Source organism: Diorhabda carinulata, chromosome X, assembly GCF_026250575.1.
Source record: "Diorhabda carinulata isolate Delta chromosome X, icDioCari1.1, whole genome shotgun sequence".
NCBI lineage: Eukaryota > Metazoa > Arthropoda > Insecta > Coleoptera > Chrysomelidae > Diorhabda > Diorhabda carinulata.
Genome location: NC_079472.1, coordinates 45,046,759 through 45,070,901, shown reverse-complemented (window position 1 = coordinate 45,070,901; position 24,143 = coordinate 45,046,759). Strand labels below are relative to the sequence as shown.

The 24,143-nt window shown below is 28.7% G+C and overlaps 1 protein-coding gene across 3 annotated transcripts; it reads right to left on the bottom strand.

Annotated features, from left to right (window-relative positions):
* Window positions 1-1,017: 1,017 nt before the first annotated feature.
* Window positions 1,018-24,010, bottom strand: LOC130900407 (condensin complex subunit 3-like). 3 transcript variants are annotated; one of them, XR_009060164.1, is made up of 21 exons: window positions 23,806-24,010; window positions 23,535-23,747; window positions 22,888-23,028; window positions 21,866-21,988; window positions 21,255-21,607; window positions 20,632-20,826; window positions 20,379-20,490; window positions 19,929-20,141; window positions 17,621-17,788; window positions 16,973-17,218; window positions 16,491-16,570; window positions 14,545-14,734; window positions 14,343-14,460; window positions 13,662-13,873; window positions 12,817-12,993; window positions 12,171-12,738; window positions 11,062-11,226; window positions 10,130-10,882; window positions 9,847-9,974; window positions 6,552-6,685; window positions 1,018-5,598 (listed from the first exon to the last, which is right to left on the bottom strand). XR_009060164.1 is itself a non-coding variant. In XM_057810997.1 (20 exons), exons 1-20 carry the CDS (start codon window positions 23,896-23,898, stop codon window positions 6,608-6,610), a joined length of 4,326 nt encoding a protein of 1,441 aa, XP_057666980.1. In that variant the 5' UTR covers window positions 23,899-23,981; the 3' UTR covers window positions 6,255-6,607. The 3 variants fall into 3 exon arrangements, 1 of the variants encoding a protein (XP_057666980.1); XR_009060165.1 differs by lacking the exons at window positions 23,535-23,747; window positions 23,806-24,010 and adding an exon at window positions 23,218-23,356; XM_057810997.1 differs by lacking the exon at window positions 1,018-5,598 and having other exon boundaries at window positions 6,255-6,685; window positions 23,806-23,981.
* Window positions 24,011-24,143: the final 133 nt, after the last annotated feature.

Here is a 24,143-nt window from a genome sequence, read left to right as displayed (position 1 = left end):
GAGGTATAAAACTGTTTCTTGTTTTTCATCAATTGGTTTGATAAGAGATAGTTGAAATCTTATGTCAGGTTCGACGTCCAGTCTATTGCGGTATTTTGTTTTCGTAGCTGCATAGGTTGAAAATCCTGTTTCGCACAAGATGTTGTTGGGAACAGGATAAGAGCATTCAAAGCCATTTTGGCAAGCATTGGATATTCATCACCGATTCTGACCCAAAAATCGTTGAGAGGCGTCGTTTTGAATAAAACTCCATACTTGTGTCAGATGACATTTCCAAAAACCACTCATATCTCATTTTACATACTTTCGGGCTTTTGCACCTTGGGTGAAAAAGGGGTTTTGAATCCATGAATTCTTTTTCATTTTTGTATTGTTTCTCGAGAAAATACATCCAAAAAAATGCGCGCATTGCAGTTAGATACTGGACGAATTCTTCAAATATATCATGTTGAAATATTTCTGAGTCGCTATCGCTAACAAGCGCAGTGAGTGACGTAAAGCTTTCTATTTCTTTTTTTCCAAGGCAATTAATCCAAAAATCTATTTTTTAAGGCAGTAATTTAGTCCTGGAACACTGTTGTCTCTTCTCATCGTAATGATAAATTCAATCCGTTCAGAGTTTGAAAGATATCCGCCATACAACACATTTTTATCATACAAACGTTCTTTCAAATTAAAATAAATATCTGTAATAAACGTTTGCAATTCCGCTTTAAGCTCGAATAGCGTTGTTAAAATTTTACACCAATATAATCATCGCACTTATGTATGGAACAGCAGTGTTTTATGTTTGCTGCTATAATCTTCACACAATAATGAAAACAATTGGGATTGCAGTGGTCGTGATTTGTTGAAATTGATTATTTTCATCGCTTCATCGAGAGCATTTCATCGTCGCAAGTTACTGTCTATGCAGGATACAAACGGAACGGATAGACTCCACTAAATGATTTACTAATTTACTCGACTAAATTGCAACAATCGAAGAAAAGTATCGATTGTTGATAATCAGAGGTGTTTTCATTTTTTTTTTGAAGTCTCTCTGAGCTCCCACTGAGGCTTCCAGGAACCCGGGTTCCGCGAAGCACACTGTGTATGACTGTCTTAAGCCAATGGATTAACAATATTAATGAGATAAAATTCTCACATCAATATTATCGCCTGGATGATCAATAGGCTTCTAGATGATCGATTTTAGAGCACAAAACTACAAGTTATTGTAGCAATAGGAATTAATAATGTAATACATTTTTTTGATGTAAGAGTAGCATATTTGTGGAAAAGGATTAACGACAGATTAATTTGTTGAATAAGTATAATAAAACTCTCTCCAATATTCTGGTACAACTTAGAGCAGTATATTTGTAAAAAAGAATTAACGCCAAATTAGTGTGATGAATATCCATATTAAGGAAACTCCGATATGCCAAATACATGGGTTATTAATCATTCACGATATTCTCAAACAATCTGAAATTTATCCATTATATTTTATTACTTCTTATTTATTAATATAACAATTGATAATCAATGAGCGATATCATTTTTTGTAATTCTATAATATTATCTTTGCAGTTTTTGTGTTGAAACAAAGACTGCCATATAACTGTTAATACATTGTTGACACGCAAAAAAATGCAAAGTGAAACATTTTGTAGAATTTTCAGTATTTTAATAATAACATCAGTATTTTAACTATAACAAAATAATGCACAATATTTTATCTTTTATAAAAATTTATTTATTTTAATTTCGTACGATAATGGTGGAACCATATCAATTTTCAATAGAAATTGACATGATCTCAATTAAGTGTATGAAATTCATTTGATGTAAAAAAATTGAATCTGATATTTTTGGTTGATATCCAATTGTTTTATGAGATATGTCAATATCAGTTTTTATAAAAGAACCTGAATTGTTTGTTGTGACATTCCAATGTCTTAGATTTGTTGATAATATTCACTATTTATTCAGAAAGTTTTCTTTTTTTCGTTTTAAAACGTGTCCCTACTTTTGTACAGTTACGTTATAGATAAAGTATGTATAGTGCAATTTTTTTTTGTTTTATTTTATTAGATTTATTTATGATTGAAAAATAATATATATTAAATTGGGATTCTTTTAAAATGGACTGACTGTATTATTTATTTAAAACATATCCAGTAGATGAACTTGGAGACGCGAAGCTGTGATTTTTCTATTTTTTTTTTCAGTTCTGTGTATAGTTGAACGTAAGGGCGAGAAAATAAATCCGGTTTATTTACTGGAAACATATATTTTGATTATTTCATAATGATGAGACATAGCCTTTGATAAAAATGTTGGTCGGTATCTGACATACTTACTGGTTTAGGTTATATCACTAAAATGATTGGATTTATATTATTTCACAAGGTGTCCCAGAAGGACAGTGAAGGCATATGAAATGAGGTATTATTTTAAATATGTTCAGTGAAAAACTAGAGTTTCAATATTTTTTACATTTTAGTTAGAAAATTTCTTAATTTGTGTAATGTTTTTTTCTGCTTCCATTATTGTTCTTGTCAATCTATATATCTTGATTCTTCCAGTATGCTTATACCAATTCAGATGTTTATTTTTCCTATAATTGATTCTGGTTTTGTTTCTTTCCTAATGTCAATAACTAATGGTTAAAAATATGGGAGCAGAATTTATCACTAACCTTTCTGTTTTTTCTCAATTATTATATCTGATCATGCTTTGTAATTTGATTGCTACTTTTTAACCTAATAATCTATAAGCAAATCAACAAAAAAATATCCTTACTCCCAAAAATAAGTCTGTAATTTAAATCAGTAAGTAAAACTGTTCGTCGGGCAATTGATGCATAGAACTTCACTTGAAAGATATTGTGCCTTTTCAGATAGTCCACAGGGGATATACTGAAAAATATTTTATATATTTTTTTAACTCGGTGTATTCTTGAAAAAACCGATAACTAAATTTTACCTTATAGTTGTTTATGTGTTGTAGACGATTTGTGAATGTTCTTTTTTGGTTTCCTTTTTTGAAATGGAGGTCAGGGTAGAATAAAAAAGACACATTATAACAACTGCTATTGCAGAGTGTCTTTGCACCCTCCATCCAAGTTTTGTATGTTTATAGTGAACAAGTTCTAGAGACTATGCGCTCTTGTTTACAAAGAGCAAAAATAAAGTAAACTCAGCTTTGTTTTGTATAAAATATCTAGAAATTGACAACACTGGTAATATTCTAAACAGAATATAATGTTGATAGAGGTTAATTGTCCTATAGAATATAATATACAATTTAATGATAAGTCTTTCTTTATTTGAAACAGTTTTTAACTTATTGAACAAATTTTCTGTTGTTTCACTTTGTCAATTTAGAAAAAAGGGGAATTCAGAGATAGATAGGACATTGTGATCTGAAGTTATAGTCCTCGGTCCCACCGTAAAGACAATACAATTACTTCAAAGATTTTAATTCACTTGAGGATGGTATGTTTAATACTATTCTATTTTATAAAATTTTTTAGTATAACATATTCTCGCATAATCATATTGTTTTCAATTACATGAAGGTCATTTTCGAGGCATTCATTACTATAGAATTTGGGGTTTTGAATTTTATTTCAAAACTTGCTAATCAACCATCTTTACACGAAAAGCACGAGCATCTGATTTTATAGTAATTTAAAATCAATGTTTTATCTATTATATAAAACAAAGTTGAGTGCAACAGCTGAAGCCAAATATTGCATTGAAGTATTGACATTATTTGTGAAGGTTTTATACAGCATAACTGATAAAAAAATCAGTTTTATTTTCATATACACGATATGATAACGTATTTCGATGATAGTGAGGTTATTTTTAGACCATAATAATCGAAAAATCGATCAGCGACTACCTATTTATTAAAGTCATAAAGTTGGTTCTCAAGGGTAAGAACTACTGAAAAAAGTGATTGGTAGAAAATAACGTTTGCATTTTTGAATCCTATTGAATATTTGTAACAAATTGAGACGAGTCATCGTTTTTATAGATTTAAAAAGTATTACTTGATACTTTGGCTCAGTTTATATTATTTTGTTTTTACTATAATTTGTCGTGATTTTAATTAGTAACAAATTTGAAATTACTAATTAATAATCTGAATGTTCAATTCAGAATACATTAATAAATGATTTGAATAATTCAGCCTATAAGTATCAATGTCATTTATTTGTAATTGAATAAATATGAATAATAAAATGAGAATATTCAAATGCAATTGATTATTTATATCCAATTAAAATATGGAGTCTGTGGGAACTAACTTCCCATTTGTATAAAGTATGCTAGAAAGCATTTAGATAAGTTAGCTTATAGACTTAGATTTATAGGTTTAACATTTAGGTAAGTTTAAAATTAAGAAAAATTAGTTAGGTTTAGTGTAGTAAAACAAAAAAAATAATTAAGGCCTTTTTCAGGTGGAATATTAGATCAGTTTTTAGTTAGTGTTTATATTATATAGATATATTTAAATAAGCTGAGAGTATGGTCATATTTCAAAACAATATCTGTTTTTTATTTTTTTATTTGTTTTTGAAACATGACCGAATTTCAGTTGGTGTTTTAGTCATGAAGGTGCGCTGCCTAATATTTCACCAGAAAATAAAGAAAAGCAAAAAAATGGTATAACTAAATGTTTTTTATTGTTATAAGTTTAAAGTGTATGTTTTTTGTTTTCTTTTTCTTTTTGTATTGTAAGACTTTGTGTTGGTAAATATAATGTATTTGTCCAAAAAAATTGTTTTAATTATATTTTTCACCTCCACATCTTAGATGATAGAAACAGCATAATTAATATTCTTGTATTTATAAATAAAATTTTTTAAATAAACGAAGCGCGTCTAATATATTTATCTATAATTTTTATTTTGGTTGTGATGTTTTAAATTTTAACAAGTCGAAAACATTGATGATAGTTTCTCATAACAAAATATAAAGATTTGATAATTAATAGAAACATTAAATTACATAATTTCCAAGATCTGATGCTAATTGACCTTTTTGCTTCCTTCTGTTCAATTGCTCGCCATTAAAGATTTGATATCCCTAGAATGGTGGCTTGGCGTCATGATCTTTGAATGAGATTTAATTAATTTTCCCTTGCGGTAAATAGGAAAATGGTTGCTTTCCTTTCGAGAAACAAATACTTTTTCAAATTATAAAAAATAAAATCAATTAGAAGAAGAAATAAAGTATGAGTATATTAAACGCACCTCGTATACAAAATTTTATTTAATATATATATATATATATATATATATATATATATATATATATATATATATATATATATACTGTCTAAATATATGACAAATAGCTATATTTCATCCTTATTCAAAAATAAACTACACAGTGATCCTTTGCCCTATGCATATTATGATATATGATAATAAATATATATATACATACATATATATATATATATATATATATATATATATATATATATATTCATTTATTAGTTATATTATACATATATTACACAAATAAGAAATATATAAATAAAATTTTCCAAATTTCGTTTCCTTTGATTTTCTTAAGGGATCACATTCCATTCCTTGAAACAAAATTTCAGATCAATTAATATTAATAAATTATATTACACAATGTAGAATAAATTTTAGTTTTTGTAGCTAAATAGTCGGATCGGTTTCTTCTGATTGGAAATTCCATTTTAAAACAAGTTAAAAATTGGAAGTTTCAATCTATTTATTATATACTTTGATAAATGCCAAAATAGGTAATAGACAACAAAAACATATTAAGAAGTCTAAGAAACAAGAAATTTTACTGAAACATAAGTCTACTATATACAGTTTAAAGTTGAAAAATAATCAAACTTTAATATTGTAAACACGGATTGACTTGAAAGAATGTTCTAAGGATATGGTTATATCTACCTAATGAATATATATTACTAATACTCATTATTGTCAACTTATGAAAGAATTGTGGTATATATTGGACATTGGTTGTATACTCCAGTACGACCCAATACATTTATTATGTAGTCTGTAAAAAAACTGAAGCACACGATGCGTTTATCAACAATCCATGAGTTCTATTTGGTAAATAGTGTTTACTTGTTCTTATATGACATGAGTGGGTAAAAAAAATTATTTACAGATTCTTAAATCTGGAAGAAAAGTGGATACATTAGTGCACCAAAACAAAATTCAGGAAGTCACTATCTGTTGAAGACCAGGACTGCCATCCATTCAAGAATACTTTATTCTGTTTACATAAATAGATAACAACATAAACAAAGAACTAAAGTCAATTCAGAAAGACGGCGATTTATCAGGAGATCCTATACCAACATATTATAAAACTTATTTGAGCCAGAGGTATACAACTTTATAATGAATGTATTTAGCTACCAGTGAAATGACACTTTCGAACAATTGATACTACTGATAATTGACAGTTGTTATTTAATGAAACTATGACCTCTTTTCACTACCTATACAGTTAATGTACAATTTGGATGGGTATCAACCAACTACTTACTCCAAATAAATTATTTTTTCTTCGAAGCCTGCTTTTTGTAATCGGAGAACGTGTATTTAAACTTTGCAACCTCGTACGACGTCGAGATTATCATTACTTTTGGATGAACAAGTTGAATCATTGAATATCTGAATCTGAAAGAATATATCATTCAAGAAATAAATTAATAAAAAATACATATTGAATTGACTTTCGAAAGGTAAAAACTAATTACAGTAAAAATAGATAACGCCAAAAGAATATGAATTTTATAAAACTGTCGTAGAACTACGGCTTAAATACGAAGCTATAGTCAAAACCTAAAAATTATAATTTATACAACTAAACTCTCAACCAACATATTCAGGGTGTCTAGTAAAAATTAAAAATCACATTCCCGTCTTTCCCCCGGTTTTTCCAGGTTGGTTCTCAGATTTTCCGGTTGAAATCTCGTGAATTTACTACACTTTTATTATGATGAATATTTATTTTACAAAATACAAGTATAATAAAACAATCAAGTTATAATTTTTAATTAAATACTTCTTGCTCCACTACTGCACGCTGTTTTTGAAAGTCTTGAAGGATATTTTTCTTGTTTTTCTTCAGTTTGTCACTCCGTTTTTCTAGTTTTCATCAAGTTTTGTGATTTTTTGACTTTTTGTGCTGCGCTAATCTTGAGTAAGCATTCCTCATAGAGAGTATAATAGATTTTGAAATATCTACATTTCTCAGTCCACCAATTTTTTATAAGAACCGTATATTAATCTTTGGTCTATCATTGATTTTTCTTTTAAATTTCAACCAAAATCTTCGTATTGACAGAAAATCCTCTCTATTCAGTTGCATTGCTGTGAGAAATTATTGGAAGAAGTTGCATCACCTCTTTTAAACTATTGTTTTCGATCATTTCCATCCACAAATCATTTACTCTATCACATCTGGAATAGTTTTACATCTTATTTAGAATGATCTGATTAATCAGAATAACTCTAAAAGCCCTGTTTGCTTCTTCGAATGTAGTAGCGTTGTAGTTTGCATTCAAGAAAATGTCAAATGCTTCAGAGAACAGTTGCACGGATTGTTCTGGATCGTTGCCTTATTGGTATTAAGGATATAAATTGTTTTAGTTGATTTGATGCTAAGGGAAGGGAAAGATCAACATGTCCTTATCTTTGACCCCAATGCATTTTTTCAAAGCTACTCAAATCATGCACTTTTTGAGGTTGCAGAATAATCCATTGGCATATTTTTTGAAAATATCTATTTAATAAAGAAATGGATTTAGGGGCCCATCACTTTGAAAATTTATAAGTAATAGCTCTAGTTCTTCGGATAAGGACTGAAAGAATGCTAGTTCAGCTAAAATTAGTTTATTATCCAAAGTTTTTTCCACGGTTTTAAAACTTTCACAGAATGGCTTCTGATTCGTGTTTTGCAAAGAATCATTCCAAGTACGGATATAGTGACCAGTAATGAATAAGAACATTCCTCGTCTGGGTCTGTCTTTAAACAAATCGTAACATATTCTCAAGAATGCTATAATATTCAGTTATAAGCCGCACAATCCAATAATTAAAAATGCAAACTGAGAATCTTCAACCTCTTTCAAGTCAGCCTTTAAAAGATGAAATTCGCATGAGGTCCATCCATTGAAATTTGAAGCAGTTTCTTTAAAACAAGACCTTGCAAACCAACTTTTAGACCAGCCAACAAATCGAAGGTTTTCGCGAATTTCGAATTTGGATTTTTAAAAACAAAAATTACAATTATAATATATGTTTATTAAGCAACGTTAGAACAAAGAATGAATTATTGAAAGAAATATAGTTTTTATTATCTTCTGCGTTTCCGCGAAGTCATCACATTTGTTATATGTTGTCAGCTATTACTTCATATGTAACTCGCGTGATGTAAGAATACAGAGGAAAAGTACCGACTATGAACCTGATTCCTGTCGCTCTCCCAATATCGAACGTTCAATAATTCCTATAATATGGCGTTAGACCATAAACAGTACTGTTGGAAACTTTATCTTTGCCAAGCTGCAATAAAACTGTCAGTAAACCTTTGTTTCATGACTTCTACGCTCGTTCCTGAAGACCTTATTGGCTGGAGTATTCAGACTATTTCGTCTTTAATTTTGTACTTATTCAATGTACCAGATGTTGTAGGTTTCAAGTTGTATTGGTATCTTCAGTTTTTAAGCTGGATGCAAGTGAGGGTTTTGGTTTTATCGAATTATAATAGAGAAAAATAATATTTTCATAACCAAAAGCAGATTCGAAAATGATTAGAAATAAGATTGTTTAAATGAATTTAAATTGAATCATGTTATTCAAAAAAATTTGTACTTCAAAATAATATATATGGATTTTTTTAGAGTGCCCTACTCATCATATTTTTCTTTCAAATGTGAAGTATGTGCTCAAAATTGTTGGAATGTTTTTATTGGGTACTATTTCATTAAAATACTTTTTAGCAGAAAAATGGTTTTCGTAATGTATTGCTGGATGGTTGACAATTATGTTTTCTGTACAGAATTTATGAAAAAATGTCTGTTTATGTGTTTTAAATGTGTAAATAAAACGTTTGAAACAAAACAACCCTGACACAATACATAAAAACTAATATGAAACATATAACATATTAATTACTTACCTTAATCGAACTTTTTAAATAAATAAAACAAATTGGTAGGTAACCTTGAACCAAATCTAAGCTTCACTTTAAAAATGAATTTTATAAAAAGCAACATGAGACCCTAAAAGCTTCAGGGGAATTCCAAAACCGGTGTCGATATCAGTTGACGTCAGAGCGTGTTAGTTTAGCAATCATAGGTGCGTGGTCCATAAGAGTACATTTATGAGGTAAGTTCAACATGTTATTTCGATTGGATGATGCGATTTTCGAGATCAGTTGAATGGTCCTAACCGACACCAACTTGCTATGCTTAGTTGGCTCACTCAAATTTGCTGAAAATTTCTGGTTTATTAGAAAATTCGCGTCGAATCTCCGATTTTTCCCGGCTCTGCAAAATTCTTTTTCCCGGTTTTCGAGGTTACTAGACACCCTGTTATTTGATATAAAGAAAATGGGGCGCTTCATACAATCTAATACAAAGTATTTACTTACTTCTGGATATACAAAATCTAAAAACGAGTCTTGTTTACCCAGACAGAATATAGTGGATTAAAAGTTCTCAAATTGATACTTTGCATAAATGTCTTCGCTAATAACTTAATACTCAGCTAACAGTAAAAAATATTAAAATAACTCAAAATAAATAGAATAGCTATCATCAAATTATCATTACCTGTGAAATATCAGGAAGAATTGTATGTAGTGTAGTACTACTGCTGCTGCTCCTACTAGTTTCATGTTGATTTAAACTCTCTTTTGAAGATTTTCTAGTTCCCAGTGTTTTTTTATTGGGTATCAGACCTAAAATATGAAACAAAAGTCAAATTTACATATAATGCAATAACATGAATACTGATATTTGCAGTTATGCAATGATTGTGCATTTTATAGATATGGATTTACACTAAATTTATGTTTTTATTAATTCTAGTAGAATTAATATGCAATAAACTTACTATGCCCATTTTTCTCACTTCTGGATACTCTGGGAGAGCTTCTGATTTCCTTACTTTCATTTGCTTCACTGTTATACTTATTTGTTTCATTTCTTAACCTCATTCGTTTGCGCATAGAATGACCGACTAAAACTGTTAACTGTTTTCGTTTTCGAATATTTCTTTTATTTGTTAATGTTTTATTCTGATTATTTGCCACTTGGGTGTTATTTCTGGTGTTGTAATTCTGACTAGAATTTGTAGATTGCTTTGAATCGTTAGTGCTTTTTCCACTACTAGTAATTTCAGAATCACAATGTCCTTGTGATGTATACTTTTTATTATTTTTTTTTAAGATTGGACTCACCACATCGCGATTTGTTACTTTTTTACGGTGTCTTATATTTTCAAAGCTATCAGTGCTTGTTTCCTCACTAGCTAAAATGGTTTTTGTACTTTGTTTTGTGGGTTTACTTAGAATTGAACTACTCTTTTCATCCCATTTTTGTACATGGATTATTTGGTTGCTTTTTAATGACCTTAGTACTCTATTTATTTGGTTGTCGTTATCTTCAAAATTTCTTTCTGTTGTACATCCTCTGTCCTTATCCTCATCTCCAGCTACTAAACCATATTTATTTTTTGATAATCGCTTGACACAAGAAGTTTTCTCCCTGGAATTCCTCTCTTTATTTATGATCTTCGATCTTAATCGTAACCTTGGGCTGCAACTGGTATTCTTGTTGAAATTTTCAGAATCTGAACTTGTTTCACCTGTTAAAAATAAGGAACGATAAATTATATGAAGTAATTTGTTCTGTAACATCTAGTCCTCCCACACATTGTTTTTTTAGTCCATTATATCTGTTTAATTAAAATTCCTTACTATTTGAAGATACAGTTTACTTCAAACAAAAGCAAATTTAACTAGTTTCAAATTTAGTTACAATTACCTCTACTATTTATAGCATTCTTCATTTGGGGTTTGATTGTTACTACTTCTAAGATATTAATTTTAGATGAAGGTTTCTTCCTTTTTTCTAACTTCGAAACTTTTTCATCTTCTGGGGTTGCACTTATAATGTTATCTTCACTAGTAGTGTTATTTTTGTCAGAATCTAAAATATAATTATGTAGTGAATTTTATTTCTGAACGCAATTTAAAAAATGTGATTCATTGTCAATTGAAACTAAGAAAAATACTTTTATATATACATAATACATATCAAGGGAACGTCCTAAAAATTTATACAATACAAAATTGCCTCTTTTTATAACTAGTAAAAAATTTCTTACTAAGAAATGAACAATCCAATAAAACACAAGTGTAGAAGCAAAAATCTTTGGGTAAGTTTCAGATTTTTATATTTGTGAATTAGATAGTTAATAAAGAATGTATTATAAAATTATGGTGGAAGAGAAAACAATTGACGCACCCAACGTAAGAAACTGTCACAAAAATTGTTATATGAAAATTTTGACATCTTGAAAAAAGAAAGTTTATTTCTATATAAACCATGAATTAAAAATTCAAATAAATTTGGAATATTAAAAATGATGACCATATAGTACTTATCACAGAAGGGAGATCATAGCAATGTAAGAGAAAGTTTGAATATAAATAAAACAGATATATGAAAGAACTGATACTATTTTATAAAACAAGAAATGAAAAAAAAATATATCTCCCCAGAAGAACGTGACTTGCATCAATATTTAATGGTCGCAATTGCAAGGAGAGAAGTATAATCTAGTGATTGGTTCCAATGTTATTGTATCAAAGTGGTTTAACACCCTCTCTTTCAGAGTCTCAAAACCAGACTTAAGACAACACCAACCAGCGCTACTATTTGCTTCGTGTAGTTAAACACTCTCCAGCAGGCGGTTTCTGGTGAACCAGCAATCATGGAAAATTGAACCGTAGTCGTCGATAAAGTGAAAAAAGATATCGTTTATATACGAAGGTCTAATATATCGAAGCATAATAACTACTTTATCTCCAAAATGTTTCAAATTTTAATGGGCAGATCATATTTTCCAATTATTACAGCATTTAACATACCTTTACTTATGGATAAAATGTCAGAGACATTTTCAATTTCTTTATCATTGTCACTATTTTTTGCCATAATCTGATTCACAGGAAATTTGGTTTGGGTTAAAAGTACCACTGGCATTTTAAACTTTTTCTTATTATGCCATTCTTCGTCACTATCAGTGTTATTAGCTGAGTTTTCAGTATTATTTTCATTCATATTTCTCTGCTTCCGATTTCTTTTTTTAGTATTCTCATTGATAAAAGTTCCATTAGATATCTCCTCACTTTTGGAACTGTTGACATTATTTTCATTTGTATCAGATATGTTTGAATGTTGACTTGATTCAAATATATCTTCTTCATCCTCCTCTCTAATCAAGGGCATAAATGTAGTTGTCTGATTTTTTTTAACTTTATTTTTGTTTACTTTGTTAGGATCATCTTGATTTTCTTCTATATTTGAAACCATAGTTGAGTTTTCGGTTATTTCCAAATTGGTGATTTGTGCTTGAATTTGGTTTTCTAAGAGTGTATTTAGTTTTTGTTGGAATTTTATCAAATTTTTTCTCAATGTTTTCTCTGATAGATTTTCCTGAAATAAAATTGGTTTTTTGTTTGTTTTTAAGATCAAATGTAAGTTTTAAAAATTTTTACAAAAAAATATTCTTACATCATGCAATGCAGTTTCCACTTTAGCTATTAATTCCTTCAAAGCCGAAACACTTTCTGAGGAAATATTCAAATACAATAATAGTTTTGAAAGATGTATGGCGATCACCTCATTTTTTTTCTTTAATATTTCTGAGGTAAACATATGTGCCATATTTATATGAGTCCTTGATACATCCTAAAAGGTATTAAAAATTAATTGCATCAAAAAACACACAAGAAATAATTAATAACATCGAGATTTTACATTTGTCAAATCACTATGACTAAATGGCTTCCAATAATATCATTTTAAGAGGATTATCACACTTGGTGTGCTAATATTTTAAGACACTATTACAGGGAAGCAGCAGTATAATACATATTAGTAATAACATGGCATATTTTTAATAAAATTTGTGGCGGCCACGCTTTCCCCGGAAAACTTCCTCAATAAATCAATAATACTTCTACCTCTGACTCAGTGATACCTCACCCAGGGAATTCCAAGATTCATTTTTTTATAATCTTTTTAATGGCCTAATAGCATGCAATTAACTTAATCCTCTCCGATATATCTGGTACACGTTCTAGAAAAAACCAACACACAAGATTTTTTGGTTCAAAGAGAAACTCATTCTGTATCGGGACAGCGAAGCGAGCAGTTCTCGAACGCCTACATTTATACGGAGCTACGCTACGAATTTTGGCACGCGCCACTTAATTTAACGTTTTATATATGTTTTTTTGTATATTGTTTTATTGTGTTTGTTATTGTGATACATCTTCACCATCCTCAACCTTAAGACTAGCGCCCATAAATTATTCACTATCTTTTCAAGAAAAAACTGTAAATATCGTACTTACTATCTTTTCATCACAGTCTGTGATGGTTGAAATAAATAGTAACAAATTATCAGCATCAACAACTGCAAGAGGACTAGTCCTAGGAGCATTAGAGATACTTTGTAACGTTGGGATAACAGCTTTTGCTATAACATCTTTGGCACTTTCAGTAGATTTAGCGTAGTTAGTAATTACGACTCCTATGAGTTGTTGTGATTTGTCGGAAGCTTGAGCTATAACAAAAAACACACAGACATTTTCACTCCCCTCCGAGTAAAGTGATTTGAACAAAAAAGAGTTAAAACAAAATACTTATTAGGTTTTTTATATATAGTCTTTCTTCATTTAATATGAATGATTAGATTATCTAACCATACTTAGAGAGGAATGAAAATGCTTAAATGTTGCCTGCGTTATGTTGTCTATCAATCTGTATGTCAAAATATATAGTGAATAGTTTGATAAAACAATTGAAACTGCACTTCTTGAAAGCTAAGATTATGACAAAGACTAAAAAAATGCAAAAATAGATAGAAAGTTATGCCTAACAACTAGAGTATATTCAATTATGTCTAAGCTGTGCTGTTCAGGGAGAGACATTTTTAAAAAGTAGATTGCATTGATGAATTAAAAAGGAAAATTTTTAAAACATAGTAACTCCAGAATTCAATACAGAGTTAAATATCAACTATTTACACTTACCAGTTAATGGATTATACCATTTCAATATTAGTCTCGAAATTAATAATGACGATACTGGAAACTGGTTTAAGATTAACTTTGAAATAGCTTCTACAGCAATATTTCGAATTTCACAAATCTAAAATTAATTTGAGGAATTATGTAAAGAAATCAATTTAATAATTTAATAATCAAATTAATACATGTAATGAAATGAATTTACCTCATCGTCCAACATATCAAACATAACATCTATAATGGATTCCAAATGAAATTTATTAGCAAAGATAACACTTTCGTCAGATTCTTCAATACAATATAATCTTCTCTTATTGGATGATGAATTTACAGTTTGGTTCGAATTGACACTTATAGCACTCTCGATACTACTAAATACGTTTACACCATATAATCTAAGCAAATGAAAATCGAAGCTAGTACATTGCCAAGCATAAAATCAGTATAACAGATAATTCGTTATTGTTGAAGGTTATTTTTTATACAATAAATTACTAATTATGTTAGAGAAAAGAAATATAAATTGACCAAACAAAATTCAGAAGTTTTACCTACTCTTCTTGGAGATAGCATACAAACTACAGCAGTAGTGTTGTGAATAGTTATGCATGATTAGAAATTATATTTTATTATCATAACCTGATTCTAAACATTTATACAAACAGAAGTAATAAAAAAAGATTGTTACAACCAACATAGGGAAACAATAATAGATAAAAAGTCTTCAGAAAAGAAAAGTGTACATCACATACAATATAATATAAAAACAGAAGACTTATGAACATAATATAGAAATACATCTAACATTTTTTATTTTTTTACATGAGCTACAAAATTTGAAACCAACGAATCTTAACAAATAATTTCCAGACGATGAATACATAAGTATCTTTGGTGTTTAATTTTGCCACATTCCCAAAACGAAAACGCTCATAATCTAGCTGGCAAAGATTTCGTTTGATATGTTTATGTTTCCAAATCGTCTTGATTTTAGTATTGATTTTAGGTCTTTTCTGTTTTGAAATTAGTTTTTCTTTAATTTCTGAAAGACAAAAAATTGATGTTTCGACTACTTTCAGTCTTTGTCAAAATATGATTTGACACTGACAATTTGCATATTTATATTAATAAATAGATCACCTACATCTTGAATATCAAAATAAAAATCTGTTTTAACATGAAAAATTGATTTTTTCTTACTCAAAAACATATAGCAGCCATTAATCGTTCGTAGTTGTATTAAAATGTAAAAAATAGAGCAATAAATTTTAGCTAAATTATTTAGATCTTTTTTATCATTTATAACTTTTTCGTTCATATGAATGTGAACCATTTCTAAAAATTCTCTTTTTTATGTATTAGATTCCGTTCCAAGAATTTTTGAATCTTTATAATTGAATTTATGTTTTTTTGATATTTCAAGGTTCGTTAATGCAGTTTTATTTTTTTATTAGTATATGACTTATACTAATATCATACTTATTGAAATAATTCGTATGGTAAGGAGAAATGTTTTATGTTATGATGTTTCGTTTCTGTTTTGTTTATTAGTATCTGTTCATCCTTTTTTCTTGAATACATTGTTGATCATTTTTTCCGTATATTTATTTTCTTTCAATGCAGTTTTTGATTTTTGAATAGCTAAGCATCTAAAATCAGGATCTGATAGTTGGATAGATCAATCAGCCAAACTTATTATCACTGTTTTTTTTTGTAACATAAGATGACACGAATTGAAGTTTAAATATCTTGAAGACCAAGTTAGTTTTATATACCATTTTGTTTTTATGTTATTGTTAATTTTATGTAATGTGACATCAAGAAAATTGATTCTATTATTTTGCTCCACCTTGATTGTGAATTGAAGTTTTTTATGTTAACAATTTTAAAACAGAAGGGAGCTAAAAACAAGATGATTTAGAAACATAAACATATATAAAAGGCGTAAGAAATAAGAAATTGAAGAAATTTATATATATGTAGTGTCATATGTCATATTTTGATAACGACTGATAATCAAAACTGTGCTTTTAAACGAGAAATTTTAATTGATAGAGACCTAAAATCAAGATAATTTCTCAAGAAAACCATAAAAAAAGGTCTAAGTAAAAATTAAAGAAATTAAAAAAAATTATAAATATATAGTATTACCTGAACATATCTGGGATAGCCATTACTGCAGCAATTAATGCTTGCTTGTTGTAGTTTGGTATAGCTCTGTATGTAATAATCTGAAATTATATTGTATTAGTTATGGTACACAGATTAAAATAAACTAATCAATCAATGAGTGTTCAATTGGCGCCATCAATTAGGAAGGTCTTGAAATATAGTTTTCGACAATTGTTATTACTCACGTGTAATAACCCTCATGCAAATACGATCATAATTAATATATGATAAGAGCATTGATGAATTTAGCAGTTTAGTGGGTAGTAAATATATAAACTAGAGAGAGAGAGAGAGAGACGAATATAAATATTTGTAGCAATATAATGAGATATTATATTTTTAAAGATAAATACTATATTATTCAGTTTGATTATCTTTTATAAAAGTTTATGATGGAAAAGACCCACTTATATGCTTTTATGACAAATTTGTAATAAAGTGTAGTATAAAGTATAACTTACTGGTATGCAGATCACCTTGAGATACTCTCCTACTAAATTCTCGTCTATTAGACAAAACAATGTTATACATTTAATTACCCTCCAGTTAATTTCACTGATATTACTATCCAGTAAAGGTATTATGAATTCGTCTTTTACAGCAACCAATGATGGGGTCATGGAATTGACAGAAGGAAGTAACAACATACAAATAAGTAAATCCAAGCATTCACAAATTGTTTTAGGATCATCTTTTGTAACTTTGATCTACAAATAGAGTGTGTTTAGTATTCAATTCATATTTTTAAAATATCCTGTATTTGCTATTTCCAGTAGAATATCCCCATCTAAATTTGTTCCATTCAAGTTTTTGATACATAAAGGTGAAGAGTATTTTTTTGTAAAACTCTATTTTTCATCAAAAAGGAAACAAAGAAAAATATTTTTAATAACAATGGAATAAGCTTTATTAGAAATATAATTTTATGTCATTAATCTATGAATATGTCCAATTTTCAATTTCTTCTTTAGTATCAATATGATGAGTAAATAAAAGGAAGAAAAATTTAATTATAACTATACCACGTAAACGCAGTAACATAAAATTGAATTAAATTTCAAACTGATAGGAGACATATTCAATATCGAATAAAATAAGTTGTCATTTACCATTTCAGTAGCTGGTTTGATTATAGATAAATCTTGTAATTTCTTTTTAACATCATTCATCTCATTTTTTAAAGATTCTGCTTTCAAATATTCTTGCTTATCTGTTGCTTCTTCCAGTTGCGACTCCAATACAATTATTTTGACTTTCAATGCGGCTTTTTTACATTCCTAAAATAACAAGTTGTAATTAACTGACAAACGTAGTGTACTGCATTAATATACTTATGTCTTATACCCGCGTACACTTAATAGAAAAACTTTTAGTTACATAATGCTTAACCCATCAAAGCCTAGAGTTGCGAAATGGCCCCAATAAATATATAATTTTACAGCGCGAATTACAAAAAAGCTTTGGAAAGTATTGGATAGATGACAGTATATATTTACTTGTATGTGTATAATGTCTTCTCTATTTATGGCAAGTTGCAGATAGTGGTCTAACAGCTGTTTGTCAGCAGGTTAACGGAACTCCTCGTGGCCGTGAGGATAAAAATGAATACGGTTCGAGTAAGTACAAATTGTCTTTTATACATGTTTCTATAAGAAAATTCATTGATAATACCGATTTGTGTAACACCTGCACATGTTTATTTTGATGTATAGCAATTCTAGGCACGCAAAGTTTTGATGTGGAATAAAATGCAAATTTTTCACATTTTTTTGAGGCGCGGCTTTTCTTTAGGGGAAGCTCTTCAAATTGCATATTCTAATAAATTACCAGTGGAATCAATATATATTGAACCCCCCGAGCCCAGTTCTATTACTGATGAAGAATCGGGAGATCAAGATTACAATAATTGAAACATAGATAGGCTTCCTGGTCGCCAATTAGCAGTTGGTACGGAATTGGTCTTAGCAGATGGCCATAGAATTGGAGTCCTTCTGAAGAAGATATGACCAACGATATCAATTCTAAAGAAAAGCCATACATTACAGAAGCGGATCAAACAGAAATCTTTAAAAACAGCAAACAGAGGAAATTAACAAGGTATTTTCAGCTTCAGCTGCTGTAAAAAAAATTACTGTTGGACTGTTGGCGACCTTCAACCTACGCCTATTCCGAACCAGATATAACAAATACTATAATATGTCTCCTGTAGAGTTGTTTGAGCTTATGCACATTTTAAAAACTATGCTGATCCAAACATCACCGTTGATAAACTGAAATGATTTTTTGGAATTCTTGTTCTTACTGAATATAACATTCTCCCCGGAAAACGTAGTTATTGGGACACCCAAGGTGATATGCACAATAATATGGTTTCAAATGCTATGAGAAAAAAACCGATTTTGCTCAATATTGCAGTTTATACACTGTGTGAATAAGAATGCAGTTGATTAAAACGATAAACTTTTTAAATTACGGCCACTTTTGAATATAGTGCTTCAGAGGCTTCTTAAAAAATTTGTCTCTGAGCAAAACCTAAACTATGATGAATTGATCAAATATTTTGGTCATCATCCAAGTAAGCAATGCTTCTGTGGAAAAACGATAAGGTTTGTTTTTGAAATGTGGTGCACCAATGCTGCATCTGGGTATCTTGTTAGCTGTGATATGTACCACAGTAAAAAAAATTGCAGTTGCCATAAAACTTCTCTTCTTTGATAATCTTTTTACAAACTTCAATCTGATAATCTACCTTGGGGAGAATGGACGAAAATATCAATCAATATAGAGTGAGTATTCGTTCAAAAAAATGATGACGGTGTATATTTACCTAGTTAATCGACGTTTCCATTACAAATGCTTGGTTACTTTACAGAAAGAGTGGAAGAACAATGACTCAACTGGTATTAAAACGCGAATTGGTGCAAGTATATTTAACCAGGTATGAAACTTCCCCTAGATCTGCCGGAACACCTAGTACTTCAATAAATAGCATTACACTTAACAGGGTAAGCGATGACATCAGATATGATGGACTCGACAACATTTTGATAAGTGTGTCAGATAAAAAAAAAGATGTGCAGGTGAAGGATGCTGCTCTATAATAAGAACAATATGTAAAAAGTGCAATGAAGGATTTCGTTTAGAATGCAATCCAATTTGCATACAGAAGCTAAGTTTTTTATTTTTACTAAAATTTTTCGAATTATGTACTTATTTCTGCTAAACTTTGCCATTTGGCAACACATGTTTTTTAAAAAGCCAATGTTCATATAGAAAACAAATATACTTTATGTATTAGTTTGGTAACATGTTGGTAAAAAACTTGTTAAAGTTGACAATAAGCAATATATATATATATATATATATATATATATATATATATATATACAAAAACATTCACTTTCTGACATTACTTACTCTATTTGTGTCTTCATTAGGGTCAATTTCTACTTGTTTCTCAATTAATGGTTCTTGGATTTCGGAAATAATGTGACATATGATACTAGTGAAGTCGTCAGTCTTTTGAGCAGTTTTTTCAACTAAAGTTACAATTTTTTCTTTCAATTTGAACAACAAATTCTCCTCTCGTAATAATTTTATTGTTAGCTGATGCAAAGTTTTTCTACCAACCTAAAAGTCAATAATTCGTTAATATAAAAATATAATATAAAAAGGTCACCCTAATACACTAGCTTTAAATCTGCTGATTATCAGTGAAGATCTCAGACAACTAAAGCACAAAATACCAATAGATTTAATATTCAACCAATAAATAATAATAATATAAACACAAGGCTGCAACAACTCTGTATATGCTTATTACTTTGTAATAATTTGATTGAAAAAATAATTTTATATTATACTCACTTCATCAGATAAATCGTAGTTTTCTGCAATACCCAGTAAATTATTTAAAATGTATTGATAATCTAACAACTCCCAATCTTCCATTTTATTTTTTCTTTTTTCTATTATGAGACTAAAAATTTGATAATTTAATGATTGAAGATATATCATATTTAATAGTAGTATAAAGAAGGTCAGAAGGATTTATGAATGGTTAAAACAATTTTTTAAAGATTGAAATATATATCATAATTTATGAGAAAAAAATCCTCACCTTTCAATATAATGACAGAAAGGTGTGAGATCTGGAAGAAGATCTTCTAGATAATCTTCCATATTATCATTATCTCTCAAATACAGTGTCAAATTATTCCAAACAGCTACAGCCTCACTTGTCAGCTTATTGAATGGTATCAGTTTGTTTTTATCAAGAGGTAAAATGGAGGTAAATTGATTAAGTGGTGTTGATCTGGAAAAATACATATTACACAATTGAGAAAATATATTTCTTGCTCAACCTTTAGACAAAATATATTATGAGTATATTTCTTTTTGAATCATAAAATTAATCTATAATTTTCTGAACATATATTATTTGTTGATATAAAAGTCGTAACAAATAATTAGCTACTAATTTATACACATACATTATTATATTATTATTATATTATATTATACATTATACATTACCATTTTTATTATATACATCTGATTGCTAATGAAGTTATATGGGAAAACTAATTTTTCCTACTATACCGAATATGTCTACATATATAAAATATGAATCTTCAAATGCATAATAATAATATGTAACGGAGCTCTCAAAATATTAATTTTATTTTTGTTAGTGATATCGAATAAATTTTTCAAAGTTATTTTCAATTCATTTATACTCACTTAAACAAAAGATTTAAAACGTCCTTAGTTATCTTCTCTGTATTTACGATGTCATTTTCATCTGCATCTAATTTTAATGCATTCAAAAATGTTATATAATTATTTTCGTATGTGTTCAACCACTTTGATAACAAATTTTCAATAAAAACGTTTCTAACTTTTGGAACGCTTTCAGATAAACCACACATAAGTATATGTTGCCTTTCAAATATCTTGAATAATCTCGGTCCTAAATCTGCACATCTTCGGAAAGCCGTTATGCGTACGTTGCTGTCTATGTCTCTTAACCGATTTACTATTTGAAGAACAGATATATTATAAATGGCAATATTTTTTACAACCTCAACTCGAATCTGAAAATAATGACTATAGTTTTATTTATTTAGTGAGCCATAGCAAAGAACTGAATCTACCTTATTTGTACCAGGTACTAAAAAATAATGAAATGAAAATATGCTCAATTAAAGGAAATTGGCCAAGAATTATTATTACTCAAATTACTGCAATATTGCACCAAGATATGTTATTATGTGAATTATTATATTAAGAGGATAGTTATCAACTGTTTTCTAGATTGAGATACTGAGTTCTTTTAAGACATTGATAATCACCTGAATGTTAGCATCAACTATCAAAGATAAATAAGCTTTGTTCACTGGAGACTCTGCATTCATTGGATCTTGTAATCTTATTAAAGCTAACACTGCTTGAAGACGTACTGTTGGTTTGGGATCCTAAAAATGTTACAATTTAAATTATTAAATATATTTTAAATATTTATGGTCCATAAATTCGCTACAATCATATAATATGACTGTATATATTTTAATTAGTAATAATAATTAATTCGATAGAAATAACTTATCCCAATAGAAATGATGAAAAAGGGCAAAGAATGTAAATTAGATTTTGTCTGGTAGATGACTATTGTTTTTAATTAATTGCAATCAAAGATTTGTGAAGTTAGAAAAATATAATAATACAATATTTTTTAAAATTCCAAATGATCTAAAAGACATTTTCAAAACTTGTGAAGCCAGTAAAATTCCATCAATAACAAGCTTTTTGTAGAGATCATTTTAAATTAGTGCTTTTATAAAAGTAATAGAAATAAGCAGCGTTTTTATGGACTAAATATGGACTTATTTTATACTTTGCCTTAGTATTCTATAAATAACTAATGCATATAAAATAGGAGCAGAGGAAAGTCATAATTCATAAATTGATTAGATAGAAAAGAAACAGGGCACTGTCGCCTCAGCAAACTCCTGAAGATGTTAGACTTAGCAGATATTGTTGCACAGAGGATAAAACCTCATCCCCATTCTCTCAAAATGTGAAACACTAAGACACTCCATAGCACTACACCTAGGAGTACTTTAAATAGAAGACGAAGATCTCTGGCAATACACCCACCCCACAGTGTCGACTTTTTAAAAGGATTGGGTTTAAGGAATCAGCTGTAAACACTCGGTTGTCCAGTATCACAGCAAGAAGGGGAACACAATAGCTCCTTTGGGTCACAGTATATAGGATACCATAAAATCCATACATACATAGATGCATAGAAAAGAAATGTTTTACATATTAATGTAATGAAAAAGTTTAGTTCAAAAATATATTCCTGACTCACCATTGTCCTTTCTAGCATAGCTTCTTCAATTAAATCACACACTTCATTGTCTAGGTTTTTATCAGATCCTATACATTGTAATATAAGTCTAACAAATAGACATGAATTGTAACGGTGGTACTCATGTACTAAATTGTGGTACTACAAATTAAAAAAAAAAATTAATAACCCTGGAAAATATTAATATAATTTTTAAGCATATATTTATTGTGCAGTAATGATATTTTGAGCAAAACAATTCAACATAAAACCAATTTTTCATTACATTTTTCTATAAATATGGTAGTGAAACAATTTCTTTTAATATGGAAATTTGAGAGATTTTATTACTTGACGCTAGTTGAAGAATTGATACATATAAACCAAAATGCATCTATATTGATAAACAGGATATTTTCAAAATCTTAATCCAACTATATGATAATGCAATCAAGTATTTAAGTTCCATGTAACTACTTAGCTAGCAATTGGTTAGTATTAATTCCATACAAGTTTTGTCACATTCCATTTTAAGATATATGTTGTCAATGGTATAATCAATGTATACATATACTTTTTCCAGAATTTTTTTCTACTCAAGTAATTAGGTAGGTAAAGAATTAATATTTTTGTTGATAACTAATTAAATTTTATATTAATTTAAGTACCTTAAGTGTGTCTGTAATAATTAGCGTTAGAAAGGGGTGAGTACATTCATCAGAGATATCATCTTCTGTTCCTTCAGGCGTCACATCTGCTACAAATTGTGCCAAGAACTCAAGAATTCTTTCTGCATAACAATTTTTTTGGTATATCGTATTGATACTAAAGACATGCCTCAAAACAATTCTAATTTCCTCAAAGAAGTCTTCCAGTGGAATCTAAAATAAAGAGTCGTTACAACATTGTTGTTGCTTTGACGAAAAAATGTAGACCAACCTTATCATAGTACATTCTGAGAATTTTTAATTGTTTTTGATGTGCAGCCTTACTCATTTGTACTTTTTTCAGTATCTTATATATTTGACTCATTTTAATAAAATATATACAATTATAATTAAACCGTTTTATATAAACAAATTTTTAAATTTGATGAATTGACGCTTCATTTGACATTTGATCTTTTCACGTCAAATGTCAATTTAAGCATTAATTTGAACGATGATGGTTAAGATCATAGATATAGCTCTCCCACAAATTTGAGTTTTAAGTTAAATTTCTTTAATTTCTTATTTCTTAGATATTTTGATGTATCAATGCTTATTTGAATATTTATA

Excerpts from the sequence above, each read along its gene's own strand:
- LOC130900407 (XM_057810997.1), bottom strand. The coding sequence starts at position 23,898 with ATGAGTCAAATATATAAGATACTGAAAAAAGTACAAATGAGTAAGGCT. Across the intron at positions 11,227-12,170 it reads CATTTTATCCATAAGTAAAG|ATTCTGACAAAAATAACACT; the intron begins GTATGTTAAATG and ends ATTATATTTTAG. Across the intron at positions 9,975-10,129 it reads AAGTGAGAAAAATGGGCATA|GTCTGATACCCAATAAAAAA; the intron begins GTAAGTTTATTG and ends TTCATATTTTAG.